At 54.7% G+C, this 19217-nt stretch overlaps 1 protein-coding gene across 7 annotated transcripts in view; it reads right to left on the bottom strand.

Annotated features, from left to right (window-relative positions):
* The window catches only part of AGPAT3 (1-acylglycerol-3-phosphate O-acyltransferase 3), a 107693-nt gene that overhangs the window by 7993 nt on the left and 80483 nt on the right, over positions 1-19217 (bottom strand). For 4 of the 7 annotated variants that reach the window (XM_079923192.1, XM_079923194.1, XM_079923195.1 and 1 more), the window contains 4 exons: positions 18870-18972; positions 14351-14426; positions 8732-8930; positions 5760-8097 (listed from right to left, as the gene is read on the bottom strand). In XM_079923192.1, coding sequence (XP_079779318.1) covers positions 8009-8097; positions 8732-8930; positions 14351-14426; positions 18870-18972 — 467 coding nt within the window. In that variant the 3' untranslated portion in view covers positions 5760-8008. Of the gene's footprint in view, positions 1-3476; positions 5183-5759; positions 8098-8731; positions 8931-14350; positions 14427-18869; positions 18973-19217 lie in introns of those variants that run through there. The other 3 variants (XM_079923197.1, XM_079923198.1, XM_079923196.1) reach the window with 2 other exon arrangements.

Raw genomic sequence — 19217 nt, 5'->3', positions numbered from 1 at the left:
CCAAGGGCTCTGTCCAAACCCCACAGTGAGCCTGACCCTGCTCTGCTGGCCCCTGCCTGTTCCAGCCCCGCCTGGCGATAGGCGGGGGCCCCCCAGAGCCCCTCTCAGGGCGGTTTCTCTAGCCGGCTTGTGATTACAAATCCTCCGCCCTTCACCTTCAGACGTAAACCTCCCTGCCCTGCGCCGTTGCCCTGAGGACCAGGGAGCAAACGCTCAGGGCGCCCCACGCTCTCCCCTTCCCGTCCCGTCCCGTCCTGTCCCGGGGGAGGTCAGGGCCTACCCTCCGGGCCCCTCGCTCCAGGCACAACACGGCCTCCTGTCCGCAGGGTGCCTCCGGCACGTCCAGTTAGCTCGCCCAGGTGGCCTGGCCTCACGGCCCCAGCCCTGCCCTGCGCCCTTCCTTTGGGGCGCCCAGCCTTCCGGAGCCTCCTGCCTTGGCGTGGGGAGCAGGGCTCGGGTCTCCCTGGCTCTCCCCCTCCCGCAGCAGCTGTCGCGGAAGAAGACCTGCCTTGGCCGCCTTTGAGTGATGACCGCCTACCACCGTGTCCGGGAGCGGCCCCCCTATTAACCCCTCCTGACTGGGCGGGCGGGTCTCTGTCTGTCTCCTGCTGGGACGGAGCCGACAGCACAGGCCTCTCCAGGCACGCCCGGCACGAGGCCAGCTCTCCTGCTTCTCTGGGTGCTGCAGGCCTGAGGCACCCGGGAGCCATTTGTTGGCTGAGACCCAAGGTCCGTCTCCCAGCCCCCTGCTTCCCCCAACCCTGGAGACCCGGATGTCCTGGCCGAGAGGCATCCGCTCTGCTGGCTGCTGCCCTGTCCTGGGGGAGGGCGGCCTTCGACCTCCAGACTATAGTCCAGCGCCCGCCTGGGGTGGGGTAGCAGCCCTTTCTGGGACGAGCAGGAAGAACGCCCAACGATGCCGCGCTGGTCACTTACATCCTACAAGTGCCAGGAGCCTTCTGGAGGTCTCCCCGGGAGATTCCACGCGCTGATCTGTTAACACGTGGTGGTGACAGAGGGCGGAATTCACTCACGCTAAGGACACTGGAAAAGGAACTGCAAAAGGTCTAAGTGGGGGGGCTTCCCTGGCGGTCCAGTGGTTAGGACTCTGCGCTCTCGCTGCCGAGGGCGTGGGTTCAGTCCCTGATCGGGGAACTAAGATCCCACGCGGTGCAGCCAAAAAACAAATCTAAGTGGGAACAGCGTTCAGGACAGTAGAATGAGGTTCCCTCCTTGGGGACAGGGCGTGGGAACAACTGAAGGGTCAGCCCCACTCCGGATGGCCCTGCGCAGGGCTGGACTCTGCGGCGCGCCTGCCGTGCGGGCTGGCAGGCACGGCACGTCTGTGCTTTCCCCTCCACCCCCAGCAGCTCTGCGGGTCATCGGGTCCCGGAGAGTGTGCAGCAAACTGAGCCGCCACGAAGAAACGCTTCTCCTTACGCTTGTCCTGACTCAGCGCCGTTGGGGCGCCAAGGACACTGGCAATGTGCGGGGTGTCCCAGGGGAACAGCGGGGCTGAGGAGGGGCGTCTGGACTACGTGTCTCCCACGCCCAAGGGCGGGCGCCTCTCCAAACCCGGAGTCCTGCGTGACCCCAGGGGCAGCCCCATGCCGGACGCACCCCCCCAAACCCTGAGCCTCCCCGGGGCCCGTAGCGCCCACCTCCTTCTGCACCAAACCTTTCCCTGGAGAAGGAGCCGATGCAGGCTGGCCCCAAACCCCATTTTCTGTTTGGAGCCGCAGAAAACGGGGTTGAGGGGGAGGGGTGGCCGACAGCGCCTACCTGCCCGGCTGACTCCGGGCACTGAAGGTCCGTCCTGAGCCCAGGAGCACAGCTCCGTGTTGTGTCCGGATGGCACAGTCCCAGGGGGGCAGCCACCGCCCTGCCTTCCACGGCCTTGGGCTGGCCCAGTGGGTCAGCCTTCTTACAAAGTCCTGGGCAGGTGGGACCGACCGTTTCGTCAGACATCAGCGGAATCCTCCACCAGTAAGTGGAGATGTTCTAGCACCGTCTGCGGGGCAACTATGTCCCAGAGGTCCTCTGGTCCTGAGCCATGACTGAGGAGCTTGGGGTGGGGGGAGCGGAGGACCCCTGGGGCAGGCGAGCAGCGCCTTCTCAGACAGTGCACCCCTGCCCCGCAGCCCCCGGCCTCACAGTTCTTGGAGTCCCTCCGCGTCTCTGACCCCTGGCAGGATGTCGGGGCTCCTGTAGGTGGACTATGCCCACCACCTGGTGGGTCTGGAGCCCAGAGCACGCAACATCGCCCCCTTCCTCTGAGCTGTCACAGGACAATTCCATCTCCCCACTGTGGGTTCAGCCTTTGGGGAGCACTTTCAGACCCGCTGCTGGGCGGCCACTTGGACCAGGCTGTGCTCTCAGGCTCCACGCTGGGAGAAGACACGGGAGGCGAGCCCCCAGCGCAGGCCTGGGGTGTCATCCCATTTCCTAGTGGGGCTGTTCCTGTATGACCACCCCAAGCTCTCCCCTTGCTGTCTGGGGTGTGTATGTGTGCGTGCGTGTGTGCCAATACACGTGTGTATGGGGGGGGGGCGCCTGTAGGCATGTGCTGGTACTCGCATGCTCTGAATTCAGGATATATTTTTAAAGCTACATCGTGGGTAGACGTGTGCGCGCCAGGAGCGCCGGTCCCAGCCCGGCTTTCCCAGGTCTCAGGGCGGACGTGGGCCCATCCCCACTGCCGGCACCGGCCCCAGAGCAGAAAAGCACATACTCAGGGGCCGTTCCCAGAGCAGAAGTGACACCATGGTTCTTTTAGCTCGATTTATTTTCACAAGACAGACAAATCAGACCCTGGAATAGCTCTTGGTTCTGACAAGAGTTCTTTTCTTTATAAAGAAAAAGCGTTCCTGGGTTTTCTCCACAGAATGCATTTGTTTTTACAAAAAAATAGTTTTTGATATATACATGCCTACTTTGGAAACCTTGAGTCCTGGATGGCTTTTAAGACCCGTTTTTAGGCAGAGGGTCGCTTAGCATGCTTTACGCACCAACAGACTTTCCTCCCTTGTTTCCGCCTGACGGTTGCTCTCCTTCTCGATTTCCCTTCCGAAAGCAACTGACATGAAATGGAAAGGCTCAGAAAGTGTCCTCACGACAGCCTCGGGAGGGTCTGTTCAGGCGAGGACCCCGCGGGCCAGGATGTGCCTGGAGGGCCTTTCCTTCCCTGGGAAAACCCTCCGCAGACCAGAAGCAAAGGGACAGAAGGAGGCAGTCAGTCACTTTTTCTTGTAGCGGGGTTATTTTATCCCCCTCTTTCACAGCAGCAATTTTAATCAACGAGTATGATGCCCACAGCATTTTATCTAGAAAATACTGCCACTCAGGCAGGCTCAAGCACGCCTGCGTACAAAGTGACCTTCGCAAGCGCACGGCAAATGCAGCCAGTTTTACGGGATACAGGCTTTTAGAATCGAAGTTATAGCTCCCCCCACTCCCTCCCCCACAAGCTCCCACAGACCAAAAATACCGCTCTCCTCAACTACACAAAGCTGTAGCAAATTTGTAAAAATGAAGTGTACAAAAGGAAGTGCCCGTATAATACATTTGCACCCTGCATACAATGTCTCACCCTTCGAAGCTGGCCAACGGTCAGGTACGGCAGAGGGTCGACAATAGAAAAAGAACCCCGACATCTGTCCCACACATTTGAGTCGATGGTTGGTGTGATTTTCCAAAGAGAGATATTTTCATTTACAGCTACAGTACTTGCTGACGACCCTTATGATTAAGAAGCCAGGTGAATTTCCCGGCGTTTAGGCAAGTATTATTTGATTGTCACCACGTACAATTCTGAGACAATAAATACAAGTAGATCAGATGCATTTCTTCATGGTATCAAGTAACTCCAGTTTAATACAATTTAGTGCATTTCAGCATCTCGTTCACAGTTCAACTTCTGTCCAAAATACTTTTGCAACAAAAAGTTAAGAAACGGAAAAGTTTATGGGAAAAGAAAACTCCAAGTGAACTTGTCATCACAAAGCTTAAAACTTTAAAGTGATTCAATTGTCTTTGAAAAGAACACGCGGCTGCTGCCAGGTGTCAGCCACCCTGTGATTTCCTGGGCTCCCCGAAGCGCTCTTATGTCCAGAGCGTTTTGTGGGAAAGGCCACCATTGCCAACGAGTTAGCTAGTGGCTGAGGCCTGCGGTGAACTTAATTCACGTGTGTCCACCCCTTCCGTCAAGCAGAGTGCAGTGTGACATCTCCTACCCAAAACACGCCCTGCATTTTCGTGTCCTGGCCCTGATACGCAAGGATGCAGAACCCGCAGGAACATCTGCACACACCCGGCAGCACCTCGCGGGACCAAGGCAGGGCCGTGGCCGGGGTGTGGCCGGCGCCATGGGCCACGCCCAGGTGCTGGGGAGAGGCTTGCCTTTGCTTTGGGAGCTAACTTGCTAGAGAGAGGGGCAGACACGTGGGCCGGGGACATGCTGTCTCCAGACGGAAGGCAGGTAGGCACGTCAGGCCCATGGTTTAACCCTAAGCCCGGTTACACTGCAGAGGGTTGAAAGCCACGCGGCACCACTGCCCGCTGTGTCGCATGCCGGGGCTGCATGCAGCTGTGGGTGAGAAATTTGCAGCACGAATTCACACACAGGGTCGGACAATTCAGCTGAGAATCAGTTGGGCTGAGAAGATTCTATCTGGCTTGTCTACAGGTGTCTTGGGCAGAGACAAAGCAACATGCAGAGAGATACTTATTCTTCACCCCAAATCTAACACAAATGGGGGTCCCATGGGCACGGACAGCTTGGAGACGGCTCTTGGCCTACACGTGACTGCACGCACCGCTTTCTCCCCAGATCGATTTCGGTGCTCAGTAACTAGTGTGACAAAGAGCGTGTACCACGGTGCACACGGGGGGGACGGGGCAAACGGGGTGGAGATTCCAAACTGACTGGCGATCATGCCTGCACTGCCTTTGCAAGAAAGTTCTGTTCACGCCGCTGATTTGCGTCATTGCTGAGTGGTTTGTGTAGAGACCACTCTTCAGCCTGACTCTGTGCTTCTCAGGCAGGGGCTGTGGACAGACAGGGCCATGCATCCCGTACGCCGTCACCAAAGACCGGATGACCGGCATCACTTCTTTCTTTGGGGTTAAAACTCTTGTCAGTGGTCTCCCCGACCAGGTAAGCCTTTCCCCAGCGTCTGCTCACCTGCAGGAGTGAAGCCATCTCTGCTCAGTGCTGTCACAAAGACCCCGAGAGGGGCCAGAAAGTCCCCAGGTGCTGGTAGCTGTCAGAAGGTTACCATGAAATGCCACAGGCACCCTAGAAGCCCCCTGGAACTTCCCAGAGGGGACTGCTGGACACACGGGGAGGGCCCAGAAGCCAAACTCTACTCGCCAGGCTGCACCAGGATACGTGTGCAGGTGACAAAAGACATGGCACCGGGACCTGAGCTGAGAAACACGCCGGCCAGCAGCACCCCGGCTCAGAACTCAGCCTGTCGGGCACTTGTGGGAGGGGCCCAAGGCCTGGGGCCCCGCCCTTTGTATATCTCCAGTGGGAGGGGGGCTGGCCCTAGAGGCTGCCCCTGCAGAGAGGTCAGCAAACACCACAGAAATTCCTTGCCCCGCCCAACCCAGGGCCTAGCATGTAGGCTGCCAACGACTTCAATCTAGAGCACACCCTCCCGGACTATGACAAGCACGACTGTCCCAACATCCAGCCTGAATTTGGACAATGGTAACATCAGAAACAAAAGGGGGTAAAGGAAAAGAAATAAGAAAAACACTGTTCTGAGATTTATTAATTTAAAAAATGAAAGGAGCCTCCCCTTCCCTTCCGAAGTGCAGGAAAAGCAAAATCCACCCTCCAAAAAAAAAAAAAAAAAAAAAACCCAAACATTCATGGTGTAGTTTTTATTGCTCTCAGAGGGCTTGGTATTCAAATGCACAAGCTAATCTTTGTTAAATCAGAAGGAAGTCACTGAGATTTAAAACCTACACGTGGTCTCAATCTCCATTCATCTAGGAGTCTTCACAGCTCCTCACTGACTCAATATAGAATTTACACATTGTGTACTAATTTCAAGGGGAGGGAACGTAGCTGGGAAGCAAGAACTATTAATTCAATGGTAAAAGACCTAAATTTGCATTTTCCAGGTAATATGCCTTCACGGTAGTACCCTTCAACTTTTTCCTTTAAGATTTTTAGGGATTAGTGAATTAGCAAATGACATAAACACACAGAGACAGATGAGCAGCATACTGTGTGAGGAAAAGTAAGATCGAAGGCAGCCGCTCACCGCAGCCCCCCTGCTCGGTTGGGCTCCAAGGGAAGGGGGAGACGTGCTTTGTGGCAGAGGGAAGCTCTCTTCTGAGAAAGCACTTCGAAGCCGTCTTTCAACCTCACGAGGACTGGTGTGCACCCACTACCACTCACGAGCGAGCCCAGAACTGTGATTCGCTTCCCTGTGACCTTGGTCCCTTCACCAAGGTCACCATGCACAATTCAGTAGTGTCATTATGAAGGGTATATGCTGTTTCCATAAGTCTCCCAGAATGCATACTTAGGGTCAATGCATTGTTCCAGTTTAGTTTATACTGTTTTCCATGCCTCTTGCTTCCATCTTTTCCCCTAGAAAATTCAACCTGCCTCTATCCTGAACGCTGGTTACAGTATTATCAGAGATAACACCCATTATTTCTCTTTCCCTTGCTAAAAAAGATGAGGGGAATGTGACTTAAAAAAACCAAGTTGAACGTTTAAGACGAAAGTCCGATGCAGGCAGGGTGACGGTGGAATGGCCTGGCGGAGTGCGGGGCTCCAGCGGGAGCGGGGAGGGCGTCCCAGTCCCCCCACTCTGCCCAGCAGCCCGGCCAGGCCATTGGCCAAACGCGCACGAAATACCTCCCTCTGAGGAAGAAACGGCTCCCACCAGGGCAGCAGGCTGAAGGGGACGAGGTCAGGGCACTCCGGTCACCCTCCCCCAGGACAAGTGCATCTGCTCGGAAGCGGGGTGGCAGCGGAGGGGAAGGCTCACCACCTCTAGCTTCCATCAGGAAGTTGAGCGCCATCAACAGATCAACTGTGAAAATAAAATCTCTAAAAGCTCCGTGTTAACAGTCTCCTTTAGAAGACAGGGTGATGGTGACACTGCCTTTTCAAAAATCCAACAGTCCTGCGGGCTGCGGGCGGAGGTCTCCCCGGCTCCGGCCGGCTGGGGAGGGGGCCGCCCTGCACCCGGCGGGGTGACCGGGTGGGACAGAGGAGCTGAGCTCCAGGCACGGGAAGGACTCGACGTCTCACCGCGTTCTCGGGCTCCACTCGCTTTAAAACCGATTTAAGGTGTCTCAGGCAGGCTTAGGTGGGAAGCGCGAGGACGCTCCGGAAACGACCAGGGGGCGTGTCCCGCCGCCAGCCCCGCCCAGTGTGCTCATCGCCGAGGGGACGTCCCCAGGCCCCGCCCCCATCGCCTGGAATCGAGGTGCCAGCAGGTCGGGACCGGCGGGTGCTCTGGGGACGCCGGGACCCGCGCACACCGTCCCGGGGGCGACGGGGGAAGAGAGTTTGCAGGGAGAACAGGGGAGGAGGCGAGGGGCAGGGGGAAACTCCCGAGATAACGGATAAAAACCAAAAACTGGATCTAAGTGTGAGAAGAGAAAGCATCCAAAAGTTCCCTGTCAGGCAGAGCTCTAGAGAGACGGCAGCGGCGACACCCGTTGTCCCGGGAGCAGCGGCGACACCCGTTGTCCCGGGAGCAGCGGCGACACCCGTTGTCCCGGGAGCGGGTCCCCCGGGCCGCTCTGCCGGCAGCGGACGCGCAGGTGCGAGGCTGGCGTCTGTCTCCGTCTGCAGGCCTTCCGACTGCTTTGCTCTTGGCTCAAGTTTTATTGGTCAGTATTAGTCACCAGTTAATAAGAAAAATAGTTTCTAAGTGTCTTTTTTCCCCACCCCCGCTCTGTGTGTGTTGTTGTTTTTAATTGAGTTAATTGGATACCACGGTCAGGTGTGTGTGTGTTCAGTCACAGCCGTTCATTATTCCTTTTTCTTAAATTCTTGGTTTCCATAGCTGGAGCCTTTCTCTATCTCAGTCACTCCTATCAGTCGGCGGACTCCAAAGGAAGCTTTAAAATAGGAAACAGGTGAGGTTAGACCGATTGCTGGCAAGCTGGAAACATCGTCATGGGGGCGGGCGGACCTTCGCCTCAGACTTCCCTGGGGGGGGGGCAGGCCGGCCTTCTCCCCTCCTCCACCCCCCCTGCCCTGCCCACTCAGCCTGTCCCGGGAGGCGGCCAGCTCTGCTCCCCCACCAGCCCGGGGGAGTGTGCGCCCGCTGCGGGGTGCAGTTCTCAGCCAGGGCTGAGGGCCGTAGTGCCCAGCCAGGTGCCCGACAGACCGGGTGCCCAGCAGTGCACTCAGGGCTGCAGGGCCTCGAAAGCGTCCCGGGAACCTCAGCCCATCACACCAGCCCACGCCCCTAACTGCCCGAGCTCAAACCGGTGGCCCAGGCCCTCCCCACACAGCTCTTAGAAGGAGATGCCAGGCGGGCGGATGGCCGGCCAGCTTTCTGGACAGATGGCCCTGGAATCTGGCTGTGGCCTTCACGGCCCTGTGGCTCAGTGGCCAGAGCAGCTCTCTGAGGCCGGCAAGGCTCAGGTTGCATCCCGGCTCCCAGGTGACCATCTCCAGGCCTGGGCGCCGCAGCCGGCACATGGAAGGCTCCCAACCTCAAGCCGCGCCGTCACGCCCGTTCATTACCTGCCCCGACAAACCCCAGGAACGTCAGGATCAGAAGAGGAGACCCACTGGCAAAGACGCCTAAGACAAAACTGAAGAGAGGAGACAGGAGAAGTGTGGCCCAGAAGAGGAAGTTCAGGAGTGTCCACGGCCGCCGGGCGGGTTTGAACTGCTCCCCCGGAAACACGCCCTTCTGGTTATACATCTCCTGCAGCGCATCCTGAAACAGTCGACCGGTGTGCTGTTGTTACAACCCCACAGTGAAAAGGGACTCGACCTATAAATAAAGTGGACGGGCCATGCAGGCTGCGGGTGGGAGATGCAGTTCGCATGACCTTCGTGGAGAACCTCGGTGGCCTGTACCGAAAGCTTGAAAAATACAAACCCTTCGACAGGGCAGCTTTCCTAGGAAAATTATCAGCCGGTGCCTGGTGCGCGACACGCACCTTCAACACCCAGGACTGCGGTGTCGGCCGGCCCCTCACTGTCTCCTGTGACATCTCCAGGGCGAGGGTGGCGGCCACCACCTGCTGGGAGTCCAGCGGCCTGGCGTCACCCCCCGCTGGTTTTGTCACCCACAGAAAGCTATTTAACCTCTCCTTCCTCCGTGTCCTGGTGGCTAATGATGGGAGGACAGAGGACCGGGTGAGGACATGAGAGCACCCTCAACAGGGAAACGGGACACACGCTCAACACCGAGCACCAGCTGCCTGAGAAACTGCGACGCTGACATAGATTTCTCTGTGGCCACGACACGTCACATGCTAACAAGGAGATACACTCACGATAGTTTGTTTTCTTAAAGAAGTTAAGTGCCACGCAATTCCGCTTAAGTGGAAATATGTACGCCTACGTATTTGTCTAGGACGGAGTCTGGAAAGATGCACACCCACACGATCTGAGTTACCCGGGGAGTAAATCTCACCTGTCCTCATTTTTTTTCTATTTTATTTTCTGCATTTAGCTTTCTACAGCTGTGTTGTGTATTACATAAAAACAGGGCAGGGGGATTAACAAACACCCAGCCCCGCAGCCTCTTCCAGCTTGTGGTCAGGCACCAACTGTCCCTGCTGGTCGGCGGGGCACGGGGCAGGCGCCACAGGTGCTGTGCGGTCAGGAGCCACTGCGACCCTTATGCCCGTGTGTACCCTCCGGGCGACCACATGAGCCCCCACCAGAAGGCCCTCCCCCGTGCAGCCCCAGAACATCTTCAAGCCCGCTCGCTCGGCCAGCTCCGCTCTGGCCACCTGCCCCACACAGACGGGCCACGCCCTCCTTCTGCTCCCGGAGCACCTGTCAGTGGGCGGAGGGGGGGGGGGCGGGGGAAGCAGGGGCGCCCTGGGGCTCTCGGCGAGCTCACGGGTCAGGTGAACAGGGCCCGGAGGCCACCCAGAGACAAGAAGGCAGGACCTAGCCCCGCAGGAGAGTCCACTGTGCTTACAGATTTGCACCAAGTTTGTGACAGACCTTTTGATCACCTGAATAAAACACACACACACACACACTCACTCTCCTGGGGAGGGACCTGCCACACACACTGCTGCTTGTGTCACTCAGACATCACGTCCTTTCTCCTAACCCTGACGCCTTGCTTCACCAATCTCCTCTTTCCTCTTTCTAACCTCTGTTGAACGTGCTTATTGTGGAACTTTAGAGAAACTGACCCCACCTAAACCATCAACACCTCCAGCCTCCCTTACCGTTTTCCAGTCCCTCCCTCGCCCCAGCCCTCGGGGGCTCCAGGCCCTCTGTCATTACAGGCCCCTTTCCTTCACCGACCCCGCCTGGTGAGCACAGCAAGCATGGGGGAGCATAGCGGGGGGCAGAGGCCGGGAGACCTGGGGACAGTTCCACCCAGAGGATAGTCACCTCCTTCTCAGGACCTTAGTTCCCACATCTGCAAAATGGGGAAACTGTCTGGAATGACCTTCAAGGCCCTTTGGTGACACCGAGGTCTGTTTCCACGTTACGACCGGAGCTCACTGGTAAGTGACCAGAGGCCTCAGTGTCTCCGGAAACACGTGTGTTACAGCAGGACCAAAGCACCCAGTTTGGCTGCTTCAGGATCTGCGTATTCCCTGGCAGGGGGCAATGGGGCCGAAGGCGGTGCAGACCCCCTACTCACAAGACGGGGAGAAAGGGCTTCTCGTGCTCGGCTGGGGACATAACGGGCAGGCTCTTTGAAGCACAACTTAGAGACATTTCACAAGGGACCAGAGCCTCCTACCACCAGTCACAGCGTTAACATCTGGCAGAAACGCTCCCACACGTGCCCTGCCGCGTGGGGAACAGCAGAAAGTTCATAAATAGTTCATAAATGTTCACAGGTAGGAAGACGACTAGCCAAAACGGGGCGTCATCACATGGGAAACACACGCAGTGGAGCACAGCATCTAAAGGGGTGAATTAAAGCTACGTCAACGCTGAAAGATGTAACAGACAATGGTCACTAAAAACAGAATGGGAGAACGTGACACACAGTGCGGTCCCTGATGCAAATTACAATATAAGTGACGTGAAAAGCGATAAAAAATGTATATGTTTCAATATTATGGAAAAACATAGCAAATAATAGAAAATACCCAAATAAATCAGTTATGTCAAAACCTGTCACTTGCTGTATTTGCATCAGGTTGTTTTAGAAAGTAACCCTTAGAGATGAAGACAAGGCCTGTGGTCCATCCCCGCCAGGAGTCATCACACTCAGCTGGTGGTCTCCATCCCCAGGAAGGGCTTACACCTGCAGCCCTGTGCGCAGGTACCTCTACGCTAATGCACGGTACTGCGCCTGCGCTGGGTGATTTTCTGAGAATAGCATCACATTATACGCCTGTTGCAATCTGCTTTCCTTTACACCTACTTTCTCAAGATTCATTTAGGTTGATAATGTGCAGTTCATTCATTTTAACTGACTCACAGGTAAATGAATACACATGCATAACGTATCTATTTCCTAATAATGCACTTCTGGGTTCTCATTTCCTGCTAAACAAATACTGTTGATTGCAAATGTCACTCTTTGTAAGAGTTTCAAACTTTTTTAAAAAAGTATTTATTTATCTGGCTGCGTTGGGTCTTAGCTGTGACACGTGGGATCTCTCGTAGCAGCGCACAGGCTTCTCTCTAGTTGTGGCGCATGTGCTCCAGAGCGCCGTGGGCTCAGTAGTTGCAGCACACGGGCTTAGTTGCCCCGTAGTATGTGGGATCTTAGTTCCCCGACCAGGGATCGAACCCACGTCCCCTGCATTGGAAGGTGGATTCTTAACCACTGGACCACCAGGGAAGTCCCTTCAAACTTTTAAAACTTGACCCTGATCCAGAGATGCGTTCTCTTCTGCAGCCTCGTGCACACAACGTCTTTCTGCGCATCCACCATGTGAAGCACACACACTCTATTCCTTTTTATTTAGGTTTCCTTTTCTTCTGGAGAGTTCTATTGTTCTTGGAAATCACACATCTCATCCAAGTTTTCAAATGTAGGAGCATAAAGTTGTCATCCTGCTCATACCACTTTCACTCCTTGCTCTTTGGTTGTGTCACCGGTTTTGTTCCCATTAAGGCCGGCACTCTTGTTTAATTGGTCAGTCTTGCCCAAGGCTTTCTATTTTATTAATATTTTTAAAGAAAAGCTTTTGGTGCAGTAGATTCACTCTTCTGTAGCTTTGCTTTGTGCTTCAGTAACTTACACTATTTTTACTTCTTTGTTCTCTCTCTGGGTTTACTCTGTCTTGTGTATGTTTGTATAATGTATATGCGTGCGTATGTGTACACACATATATGTGCACTGTATACATTCTTTGTATCTATCCTATTCCAGACTTGGGTTTCTTGAAGCTGACGAAACCCATGTTCATCAATTCTAGAAGTTTCTTTTTTTTTTTGCGGTACGCGGGCCTCCCACTGTTGTGGCCTCTCCCGTTGCGGAGCACAGGCTCCGGACGCGCAGGCTCAGCGGCCACGGCTCACGGGCCCAGCCGCTCTGCGGCACGTGGGATCTTCCCGGACCGGGGCACGAACCTGCGTCCCCTGCATCGGCAGGCGGACTCTCAACCACTGCGCCCCAGGGGAGCCCCAATTCTAGAAGTTTTATGGTCATCTCTGACAACTGCTCTTCACCATTCTTCCCACCTTCTCCTCTGGACTCCCTAGTTGTTACATTCTGGACCTCTGTTTATCCTCTAGATCTTTTAAACTTCCTTTTTACATTTTCACTTCCTCTGTGCTGCATTCTGAGTGATGTCCTCAAAACCTGCCAGCTCGCTAATTATCTCTTCAGCCGTATCTCATCTGTTAACTAAGATTTTGCCGTCAGTTAGTAGATTTCTCATGCCTACACATTTCACCTGGTTTTTCTCAAAGCTGTCTCATGTTTTAATCGGTCTTGTTCTTCTGTTTTCAATCCCTTCTTTTTTGCTTAATCATTTCAAACATACTGATTTGAGTCTGCCTGGTAGTTCCATTAGCGGCAGTTTCGGGCGGGTCTAATCCTTCTGTTTGTCTGCTGTACTTGCCCATCGTGGGTTCTGGTGATGCGTGCATCTCCAGCAGAATTGTTCTCGAGAAATCTCGGGCAGCTTAGGTTTGGAGTCGTGTTCTTCTAGTCTTCCATGTGCTTTTCTCAGGGGCTCTAGAGAGATTCACCTAAAACCACTTTTTATGCGGATACTTTGAGCTATGCTGTTAGCATAACGTCAATCCCCACAGCTGTTTGAGGACAGTGTTGTGATTACGAATTACCAGGGAGACGTTTAGAGACCAGGGTGGCGGGGGGCGGGGGGGGGGAAGGCAACTTCAAAGTCACTTCCTGTGCTGGCAGTTACATTTTCCAGTTGAACCACCTGAGGGCAAAACTCCCAGAAGGTCCCGGCTTCATAAGGGTCTTCAGTTCCAACTTCCAGCCCCAAGTGAGGTCAAATCTTTGCTCTCTGCTTCCATGTAGGCATTAAAACTCAAGCCTTCAGGTTGGGTGGACCAGCAAACTCCTGGAGCTTCAGCTCACAGCCTTCCCACCTGGATTTCAGTCCCACCTCCTCTTTTGCTCCCTAGAGATTTCCCTTACTTTCTTCAGCACTTGTCAATGCGTCTAAAAGGATATGTGCTTTATACTAGTAGGACTTTCTGATTATCCAAGCCTCCCCTATTGCTGAAGATGATAACCTAGTGTCCTGTTTGTGTGTATAAAATAAACTTTATACACACAGTATAAAGGCGGGGGTGAGGCATGTTGGGGGGGATGGAGGAGGGACCGGGTGGGGTCATCATAAGAAGCCTGTCCCATCATCTATATTGTGCCTTACCTATTAAATCATATATATACACATACACACGTACATAATGCGTGTTATATGTCTAATTTCTTTACATGAAAAAATGAAACAAATGTGATAAAATGTTATTGCCAATGGTTATACAAGCATTATGATATCCATTACACTTTTCTCCAGTTTGTTAATTCCTCAAAAGTTAGGAAAAATGAAAGACGAAGAAGAGGATTGGAAAGAAGAAGTTGAGAGTGGCACGGCACTCCTGTCTCCAGAGGAAGCCAATGTGCTACCTGCCTGCCCTGTTAGCTGCCCCTTTGAAACCTCTTCGTGAGACCCCGAGAAGAGGGTGGGTGTGGGGAGAGCTGAGCGCCTTTACCTTCTCCTGGTAGAGTTTATGAAGCCACTGAGCCGCTTCCTTTTCATCCAGCGGGATCTCTTCCAGAGGAAATCTCCTGTTTTATTAAGAAGATGGAAAGCAAAGTCAATTACCAGATGACATCAAACTGAAAAGAGGAAAAATAAATCATTATACATCAGGGTTACTTGTCAGCCCTGCCTTTTCTATTCAGATCTGACTCTCAATTTCTAAAGACACACACACATCAAAGTAACTTCTCGGGCATTCCCCCGTGCCTGGTGGGACTGCAGGGAACCACGGAGGGGCCGGGAGGTGCTTCGTGTGCCCGGGAGCGCGGAAGCCTCGCCCGGGGACACCCAGAAGCACTGAGCTGAGCAGATTACGCCCCCAGCTCCGTTGGGAACACTGACCGTTCATTAAGCAGTTTTGGTCTTTCTTAATAGTTTGTTCTTTGGGAGTGGCCACAGCTGAGCGTCTGTTATGAGGCAAAGAAGAGTTTGTGTTTCACAAATGAAATCCATTTGCTCCAAGTATGAAAAGCAGTAGAGATTTCGAAACTTTAATCTCAATTAACAAACGGCTGGCGTCAATGATGACACTGACCTCTGTACAAGCCCTATCGCCAGCTGAATTACCAGCCCCACCAGGGGGGGCGTCTACCCAGTAACACAAGGAGGGCAAGGACCGCTTTCTACGGCAACTGTAGTACCTCGGGATCGCCAGAAGGGGCCGCTGAGCGCACGTGTGAGCAACAGTAATTTAACAAGGGACCGCGGTCATCCTGGGGGCTGGCTGCCCACCTCAGAGGGCCCAGGGTGAGAGCAGAGCCACGAGAAAAGTCCACGGCCAGAGGCAAATCTCCATGTTTTTAGGGATCTCAACGTTTTTGGTTTTTAAAATAAATTTATTTTTATTTATTTATGTTTGGCTGCGTTGGGTCTTCGTTGCTGCGCGCGGGCTTTCTCTAGTTGCGGTGAGCGGGGGCTACTCTTCGGTGTGGTGCTTTTCATTCCGGTGGCTTCTCTTGTTGCGGAGCACGGGCTCTAGGCGCGCAGGCTTCAGTAGTTGTGGCCTGCGGGCTCTAGAGTGCAGGCTCAGTAGTTGTGGTGCACAGGCTCAGTAGTTGTGGCACGCAGGCTCTAGAGTGCAGGCTCAGTAGTTGTGGCGCACAGGCTCGGTAGTTGTGGCACACGGGCTCTAGAGAGCAGGCTCAGTAGTTGTGGCACACAGGCTCAGTAGTTGTGGCTCGCGGGCTCTAGAGCACAGGCTCCGTAGTTGTGGTGCACACGCTTCTTATTATGGTGGCTTCTTTTGTTGTGGAACACGGGCTCTAGGCGCGTGGGCTTCAGTAGTTGTGGCACACAGGCTCAGTAGTTGTGGCACGCAGGCTCTAGAGTGCAGGCTCAGTAGTTGTGATGCATGGACTCAGTAGTTGTGGTGCACGGGCTCTAGAGCGCAGGCTCAGTAGTTGTGCAGCACGGGCTTAGTTGCTCTGCTGCATGTGGGATCTTCCCGGACCAGGGCTCGAACCCATGTCCCCTGCATTGGCGGGCAGATTCTTAACCACTGCGCCACGAAAAAGCCCAAAGCCCTACCTTCTTGTCTCTAAAAGTTGAGAACTTTGGATTTTGTGGGTTATACCGATCCATCTTTACCATCCATCTTGTAAAACTTCCCAGTTTTACAAGCACACACACAACCAGACATCCGAGCGATGCTGGGCCACATGTCACGCAGCCTCTGGGAGACTCCGCTGTAAGCTCAGAGGAGACAAGAAGACTTAGAACCTCCTAGTAAACGAAACGGTTTAACTCTGTGGACCCGAAAGGTGCTGGGGACCTCCAGGAGTACACGGTGAGAAGTAGCGCTTGAAGGGTTTGCCACAGGTGCCGTCTCAGGAAGGAAAGGAAGTTGGAAGGGGTCTGTCCACAGAGGGATGACGGCCCAAAGTGTCAAACTCATGTGACTGTTCTCCCCTGATTTCACATTACCACATACAGGTTCTGTTGTATGTCTGTTATATGCAGGACAAAATATATAAAATAAGAGTTTTAAATGATGAGATAAAACATAAATACAACTCTGGAGTTGACCCCGCTTTGAGGACGCCGGCCCCAACTGCCAGCATGGACACAGGAGAGCCTCAAGCCACCATCCCCAAGGCCCCGGCCATGCCCAGTCTCAGGCCCCCGGGGAAATGAGGCGCAACTCCACCGGGTCACGGGAACCTTGTCTTCTTTGATCACAGGTATGTTTTGGACTCACTGGGATATTGCTTTCACTCAAGACACCCGTTTGGTAATACAAAACAATAAGTTGAAACTTTTAGAAATTCTAAGAATATATTTATTAAGATACGATTGGGTGAAATATAGCCTCACATTTTCTGCAACAAAGGGGAAAACGAGCAGATTAAAGCACCACTCCTCTCCAGCTGGAGCTGGGTGCCCACGGGGAGGGGCGCTATAGCCTGGAGGGTGGTGTGAGCACTGGCCTGCAGCTGGACCAGGCGGGCTCCCCCAGCTCTGCCACCTACCAGCTCTGATCGCAGGCGGCCTTTAAGGCTGCCAGAGCCCTCCTAGCCAGGGACAAGAGCAGGGTCTGCCTCTGAGGGCTCCCGTGAGGATGACCGGGACCATCCAGGGCCCCAGAAAAATCACCCGTTCCCTGTTGGCCACCAGTGGTCAGCCCCCGGCCAGGGGTTCTAGAGAGCTAAGGGCAAGGGTCCTGGGCTCTCCCTTGATCCCGGGATGGAATAAGAGACCCTACAGCGACTTTGAGCTAGTCCTCTGTGAACGTCAGAGGGAAAAAGCCACCCAGCTTCCTGTTTATCTTCACAAAATTATTCCTGGAAACTTCCTACACTGGGGCAGCAGAACTGAGTGGTATTTTTTTTTAAACTTGTCCTGGCTCAAGCTCTCAAGAAAGAGGGCCGGTCAGAGCCTCCTTGGGTCAGAGTAACCAGGATGGACACCAAGTCGGTGGCAGTCAGTGGCCGACACGGGGCCGACACAGGGACGGGGCTATGTGGTTTATACACACAGGAACGTCCTGCCTTTCTGGGCACATGTGAGTGAAACAGGAGACTGGCGAGTTCAAACAGGATGACCCAGACAACACGTGGACCCGGAAGGCCTGCCTGGAATTAGGCCTGGAGCTGGAATCAGGTCAGAGCACCACTTAACGAACAGAGCAGCCCCCGGGCTGTGCTTTACGGTAAAAAGACTTCTGGGTGGATCATCTTCTCTTCACCAGGCAGAAAAACATGGAGCATCGGAGCGTGGCGTGGCGGAGAGACACAGCGACCTCCGGCCACAGCCCTAGTCCCTGCCCTTGACCTTGTGTTACAGACATGGAGCCCGCTCTCCCAGCGGAGCCTCAGGCTCTGCCGGTGGCCCTGGACGTCTGGACGTTTCACAAAGACCACGAGTCACTCGGGATGGAACCCCAAAGGGATTCTGTTCCCCTCTGACCCTGAGATCCCTGCCCCTCTGGGCCAAAGCCACCAGTGCCAGCAAAAGTCACTCCATAAGCCGTGCAGCGTCAGGCCGTAATGTTCCTGGGGAGGGAGACCCTGCACTGATCAGCTCAGAGAGATGCGGGTTTCTATCAGGGGTGAAAGGTCAGCACCGTGGGGGGGCGGGGAGGGGGCGGAGTCAGCCACAAGGGCTTCCCCGGAGGTGGGAGGACAGGGTGCAGGTGGCCTCTCCCATTGTGTCCCAACAAACTGGAGAGAAAGACGGTCACTTTGCCATTTCCCTTCCTCTGCTCCCGGAGTGGCGCCTGGAGCCCCGCCCGCCGAGCAGGTTTCTGCCTCCGCAGCAGTGAATCCTTTCAGCAGCTCCCTTCTCTCTGATCCCTCTACCCCCTTACTGTGCATACACGCAATAAATGCTCACCGCACAGACCAACGGGAACAGCTTCCGATAACCTGGGGACATTTTAAGGGCCATATGGGGCCCCTCCTCGGGCTGAGTTTCTCTTCCGGGGCATCCTCGGGTGTCCCACGGGGGCCATCCAGAGCTGCCCTGCGTTCACCAGATCAGTGCGGGCGGGGCTGCCTCTGAGCCAATGGGGTGGAGGCTGGCTGGGTGGAACCTCCCAGCTCAGACCAGGCAGCCAGGAGCCGGAAGCCCAGCATGTGGCCCTGACGCCACCTTCTCTCCCAGGTGGTCTGCGTGGCAGTACACCATGAAAAGGGGGACACGTGTGCGTCCCATTCAGACGGGGACAGCTTGTCCTTCTCCTATTAAAGTCCTACTTGCTGTCCAAGTTTTAGCTCAGAAGCCTCCTCCAAAAGGCCTCTGCTCCCTCCACCGGGAGGGGTCACGCCTCCCTCGGAGCTTCTGGAACATTCCTCGTGTAAGTCGCACCCGCTCCTTTGCTCTGTACTGTCCCCACCGTGTGCCCGCCCTGGAGGGTGGAATGCCGGCCACCTCTACATGGAGGCCGCCGGGAGGCAGCCAGGAGGTGGGAGGAGCTGGCCCCAGTCCCACCCACCTGCCGGCCCCGCCCCTGTGGGCACCTGTCTGCTCACCTCACACACATGTCCGCCTCGTACTTCTTCCCGTAGAGGATCCCCAGCAAAGACGGGTTCTTGTTTCCTCGGAAGTTCAGTGTGACGTCGTAGACAGCTGCGACTGCAGGGAGAGGGGCAGAGGGTGACAGGTGCCAGCTGACATCCTGCAGCAGGGCCACTGCGGCTCCTGACCTGGATTGCTCCATTTGCCACTTCTCCTCTCTTATTGGGGCATCTAGTTGAGTCATATCTACCGTACTTACGGGCACGTTCGTGTTTAAAGCGACCGTTTCCTATCCATCCTGTCCTTTGTCCCTTTCATCTTGCCTTCCTTTTGGATTAACTGGATATATATTTTTTCCTTGA

Source organism: Stenella coeruleoalba (genome assembly GCF_951394435.1).
Source record: "Stenella coeruleoalba genome assembly, chromosome: 5".
In the NCBI taxonomy this organism is placed as follows: Eukaryota; Metazoa; Chordata; class Mammalia; order Artiodactyla; family Delphinidae; genus Stenella; species Stenella coeruleoalba.
The sequence above is the reverse complement of the archived record's forward strand: the minus strand, read 5'-3'. Positions and strand labels throughout refer to the sequence as shown.